General features: G+C 41.2%; 1 protein-coding gene across 1 annotated transcript in view; it reads right to left on the bottom strand.

The window, feature by feature from the left end:
• shank1 (SH3 and multiple ankyrin repeat domains 1) overlaps window positions 1-6,000 on the bottom strand; it is a 44,204-nt gene that overhangs the window by 18,052 nt on the left and 20,152 nt on the right. Inside the window, exons 13-14 of the mRNA XM_070922648.1 lie at window positions 4,598-4,711; window positions 3,949-4,024 (exon numbers count right to left, since the gene is read on the bottom strand). Coding sequence (XP_070778749.1) covers window positions 3,949-4,024; window positions 4,598-4,711 — 190 coding nt within the window. The remainder of the gene's footprint in view (window positions 1-3,948; window positions 4,025-4,597; window positions 4,712-6,000) is intronic.

Below are 6,000 nucleotides of genomic sequence, written 5' to 3'. Positions count from 1 at the left end.
ATGGGGGAGGGAGCGGGAGAGCAAACAAACGTTGACAGAAGGTCCACATAATTGTGTGTTTATGTGTATCTGCATGTCTGCCTAATGTGTCCTGTATTACTGTGTTTGTGTGTGCATCTGTGTATCCATCATACGATGGCCAAACCTGAACACACACTCCCTGATGCGAATTTCAGGCAAAAAGTCAAGTAAGGTGAATTCTTACATGTTTGAGAACTACGAAAAGTCTTCTTAAACGACTGTTATGTTACATATGCACAAAGAAAGAGGCAATGCATGTGTCTTACATGACAAACAACAACAAACCACCACAGCAGTGTTTAGCAGGGCATTCTGCCCCTCTCCTCCAAACCGTGTGTGCTCACTTGTCCTTATTTGACCCACTGTTGGCCCAAAAATGGTCTCATGTGGGCTGGGAGGAGCAGCAGCATGTACAGATTGTGTACAGCTACTCAGTGCATCTGTGGCAATGACACAGAGATCTGATGAACTATCAGTTCATAGCTTTCATCTCTTTTATTGAGAGCAGCAGTGTTACAAGTCTTTTGTAAGCTAGTTCAAAGCCAAACTTCGAGCAAAAGCAGCTAAAGCAGCAAAGGTAGAAACATTTCTCTACAACCAAATAATGGTTTGATTTACTATGTGTATTTAAATTAGAGAAGTACATATAATTACTTTAATAATATATGTCAGTATATGCTCTTATGTTAATAATATGTAACTAAGTTGTTCATCACAGACGGTTATGCAACATCATAGATGAAGTTCTCACTCAATTTACGGTAAATGCATTTTGTTTTAAAGTTTTGTAACTGACGCACTGCAACTTAAAAAAAATTGAAACAAATTAGTTTACCAATTTGACATCACATACATAATAGAAACAAACTGTTGCACACATTCACCAATTTTACAACACATAAGCACCATAAAGCAGCAAATAGGAAATCACAAGCAAATAGACAAACGCTGCAAGTTGTACACAAAAACACAACTAAGCAGAACATTGGAAATGTGTTGTTAATTTGAATAGAAATCAAAAATCTTTACATAAAATCTATCATTGAAACTGATTTTTACACAATCAAATGTGTGTTAGAATTATTGTTAGCATGAAGCAAAGGAAATCAATGATTTTCAAGGGTGGTTTTGTTTATAAAAAAGGAATTTAGCTATCATCCAATACGTTGTCAACATAGAACTTTTTTTTCATGCACTTGCTGTTTCAAAGGCTTTGTCTCTCAAAGAAAAACACAGAAACACTTTGGAAGAGGGACATAGTCTAAGATACATACATTTTAGCGTGCTAATAGTTGCCAATGAGCACTAAACACAAAGTACTGCTGAGGCTGAATGTTATTAGTTTTGTTTTAGTATTTAATATTTAGCATTTAAGTATTTAATCACAAACTTAAGTACTGAAGAAATATTTTTTTTGACCTGATGGCATTAGATGAAAAGTCAGGATCACCAGCATTTTTAGGATTCATCGTCTGGGAACCATAAATGTCTGCACAAAATTTGGCGATGGAAAAATAATAATAAAAAGTAGTCTCATATGGGCCTTGAAAAGTCATAATTGGCCTTGCTTTGGTCTTCACAGACAGAATGAACAAAGTTAAAACACGGCAGAGGGCATCCTTCTTCACACTTTTCCAACCTGCTTTGGCCCCCTGTTGCTTGCACACACAAAAACAATGCATATGTCTCTTTTCACCCATTTGTAAACAGAGGAAGCCTTTGTTCCTTCATCCAAGCTCTTTATCCCTATCTTCAAGCCTCCTCTCCCTTTAGAGTGCCCTTCACTGTCTGACCTCCAGATGGAGACACCACAGGGGAGAGCGGGTGATAGAAAGAAAATTAAAAAGTACAGGGGGGTTAGCAATACAGTGATGAATAGAAAGCGAGAGAGGGATGCAGAGATGGTCAGAAGATGTGGCCAAATATAGAGGGATGAAAGGAGGGATAGGTGAGATATTACATGTAGTGATAAAGGCTGTGAAAGTAGGCCCATGTGAGGGCGGCTCTGAGTCAGCCATGCCTGCCTGCCTGCCTGCCTGCCTGCCTGCTTGCCTGCCTGGCCAAACAAACAGTCTTGGGCTCCATCTATGCTGCAGTACACAGCTTTAATTATCCATGATGTGTGTGAGTTAGCGTGTGCACAAACACATGTGTGTGAGTTTGCGTGGCTGAGGGAGTCGCAAGCATGAAATGTCACTGTTGATGAAAAGCATGTTAATAATAAATGATACTGTGTGCATGTGCGAGAGAGAAACACAGTTACAGAGGGAGATAAAGAGAAAGGAAAACATGAAAAGAAAAAAAATAGCTGGCCTGAAAGAAAAGGCTGAGGAATGATAAAGAAGGATGATGTGTGAGAGAGTGAAAAAAGAGGGAGAGAGAGAAGCAGAAGGCAGGACTTCGTTTAAATAATACATGTGATTGATAATGGCTTTATTTCTATGTAAATAATTCTCTCTTTGCTCAGTCCAAGTCACGGACACTGAAATGAGTTTGCCTCAAAGCGATGCCGTGCTCGCCATGATGCAGATGCAAGGCATTAAAGGGAATGACATTATATTAGGCTGAGCTAATGAGGAGAAGTCACATGCCCAAAGTCAATACAGGAGAGTTTTCCCCACTCATGTGTCAACAGATCACCTCCACAGAAGATCCATCAAAGTTTCAGTTCTGTGTCTATGGTCAAAAAGCTGAATAGGAACATTTTTCTGGTTATGTTCCCATGCTGATTAAGTTGCAGCGGGTGGATGACTATTAAAAGTTAAAGATCTCAGCTGCTGTTTTAAGATTATTTGAAGTTAGTCCAAATGACACAGTATTGCATATGCATCAATTCTGTTAGTTTGGTCATCGAGGGCAGTAAAGATGACCGGGTGGTTACATAACATCCGTCAACACAAAGAAATTTCAGACTTAGTCATCAGAGTGGTCTGAAAGCACCTTCACCATCACTGACAAGTTCAGCCCACCTAAAAACTGCAGCTTGGCAACGCGTCTTTGTACCTCAGAGCCAAAAGGCAGCCATACAAAGGAAGGAACTTACTCTAAACTCCTGATATGACAAAAAAATCGGCCTTTCTGCCCAGATTAGATTCAGCAAAACCAGCTGGTCAAAACACGGCTGGTAAACCTGGGGCCTTGAGGATGACTCCAGTATGAAAGCAGGGGGATCAGCTTCTAGACCTGAGGCAGTGAACCCTCACACTTCGTCTTCCTACCGCATGAATCACTCACAACACATCACATCACACAAATCAAAGTACCACTGGAACGTATGAATCACTACATGAATCATCTTATCTGGATAGATGTGTACAGTATGTTACCGTACAAACAAACCCCCCTATCAACATGTGCTGAGTCTAAACATTGGAGAACAAGGGTCATTATCAAAAGGTCAGTTTAATTTGAGGTACTCCCTGGGAGGATGGACAAGTTACATCATGCTCTTTAGCAAGGCAGTGAACCCCTTCTTGCCTGAGAAGAGCTGTTCTATGGCCGATGGTATAAAACAGTTCTTACCGACTCTAATCTGAATAATAATCTGGATGTCAAACTGCCCTTTTTCTTAACCTTTATTTAAGCAGGATGTGTCGGTGTCCTAACGGGATACATTCATGCTTCATTCTGGTCTTAATGTCACCAAACAGGCAGTGAAGCATCAAATGCCTCTTTTGTCTGCCCAAGTGCTCAAAGTGTGCCCTTGTGCTCAGCTCAAATAGCCCTCTAGTAGGTGAACTTCCACTACGGTGTAACCTTAGCCTAAAAGAACCCTACCTCTAACCCTGTGAGCTGAAACACGACCCCTTATTCATTTTTGCCTGTGCCGCTTAGAGAATCAGTGCAGGCAGCTGTTTCTTTGAATAAAACCAGCTGTTGTTCAGTGTGCTGTACATCAGTGATGGCAAACGGCAAGGCAACGCTTACCTGGGAGCGTCAAAGCTGTCATAGGATCCCACAGTGTAATGGCGGAACAGCCTTTTAGCTCGTTCTCCACGGCTCTCTGAAACACAAAATGACTGGGGCATCAGCATGGTCGCATCTTCATTAAATATATTTGGTCAGACCAAAAAAGATTAATTCCACTCTCTCTCTGTACAGTAAATATGAAGCTAAATTCAGCAGCCGGTTAGCTTAGCATAAATACTGGAAACCGGGGAAAACAGCTAACTTGGTTCTGTTCAAAGGTGTCGAAATTGGCCTACCAGCACCTCTAAAGCTCACTAATTAACAAGTTATACCTTGTTTGTTTAATCTCTACAAAAACGTAAGTGTAAAAAGGATGCGTAGTGATTCTACAGGGGGCTGGACTGAAGTTTGTCATCGCCATGAGGTGTCCAGGCAACCAACGGAGATTTTAGGAAATTACTGTGACCTGCCAGGAAATAATCCACCTCATAACCCCTATAATAAGAGTATTTCCCAAAAAAATCCCTTAATAGTTAATAGTAAATTAGTTCAATTCATAGGAGGGTAAGTGTGAAAGCCTTTGCTAAAGTGATGTTGGGTGTTTTTCAGGATGAGCAAGCTTTGTGTGTGTGTTTGTCTGTTAGTGTGTGTGACTGGTGGTGATCACCTGATCGGTTGTCTTGGCTTCGAAGCATCACTTCCTCCACACAGTCGGAGGGGAACCAGCCTGTGCGACCCCTGACCGTCCCCTCCCAATATCCGCCCTCGCCAACACTCAACACTAGAGAGAGGGGGTAGGAAAGAGCAGCATGTCAGGAAAAGGCTACACAACACGCACCAACACACACACACACACACACACATACACAGACACCAATGAGAAATGAACACACACTAGAAGACAACAACATTATACGGACAGAAAAGAAATCATGGGGACACACACAGACATGCAAACCTCCTACATACTCACCAAGACATACATACCTGGCAACACCTTAGACTCACTCACAAACACACACATATTCATACCTGCAGACATTGAATACAAACATATATAGATACCTTACACACATGTTAGGACATGGCCATTTAACAAACTCATCTGAAGACACTTGACTTGGATCTGGTCTGGCTGTTGATCTGTCTCTGAGACTGATGGATGCCTTTTACACCTGGTGTTACCATGCTTCTCCTGTCAGGCTTGAGTCATTTGTCTTTTTTAAGTAATAGTTCTGGTGTTGTTTATCAATGCTAGTCAACTCACTGTTTTCTCAAGAGATTCTTAAAGCAATAGTTAGACATTTGGGGAAATGTGCTTATTCACTTTCTTCGAGGAGTCATATCTGTCTGTTCTGTAGCTGTCAGCCGCCGGTTTGCTTAGCTTTGCACAGCGACCAAAAGCAGGTGGAAACAGTTCGCCTGGCTCTGTCCGAAGGTAACAAAATCCATCTACCAGCACCTCTAAAGCTCACTAATTAAAACGTTATATCTCAATTGTCATCATCAATCTGTAAAAGAAACTAAGTGTACAAACAACAGGTTGTGGTTTTATGAGGGGTTATGTGCTGGATCATCTCACCTAACTCTCTGCTACAAAGCATATTTCACAAAATGTCAGACTTGCATTAAGCTTTGTAGACTAGAGTCTATCCATCTGTTGTTTTGGTGGGAATCCTCAACATATCCAGGCTTGAGTGAATGTGAAAGGGTTGCTGGAACCAACTCTGTAGCCCAATGCAGCTGTTTAGCCACTTTTAGCTGATTTATTGTTTTGGTTCATCAGCCGTGTCCTCACATAACTTGTTGGCAGAAAACAAACACAGAAAGTCTGTACCAGAGCTTAAAGGAGAGTGAATATCACACTTGCATTAGTCAGGTGGCTATAAATAAAACGACAACGGGATGCTCACCTGGCCTGTGTTTGTTTTGGATGATAGTATTAACTATGGTCTTGTGGTCACTGGATATTTCCCAGTGCAGTATTAGCTCATATCAGGTAGAAAAACTGCATGTTCTTGTGATGCAGCATCTTGCTTCATGTCCAAAATACTTTATTAGTTAGCTCAA

Source organism: Enoplosus armatus, chromosome 17 (assembly GCF_043641665.1).
Source record: "Enoplosus armatus isolate fEnoArm2 chromosome 17, fEnoArm2.hap1, whole genome shotgun sequence".
Lineage (NCBI taxonomy): Eukaryota > Metazoa > Chordata > Actinopteri > Centrarchiformes > Enoplosidae > Enoplosus > Enoplosus armatus.
Note: the sequence above shows the minus strand (reverse complement) of the source record. Positions and strands in the feature narration are given on the sequence as shown.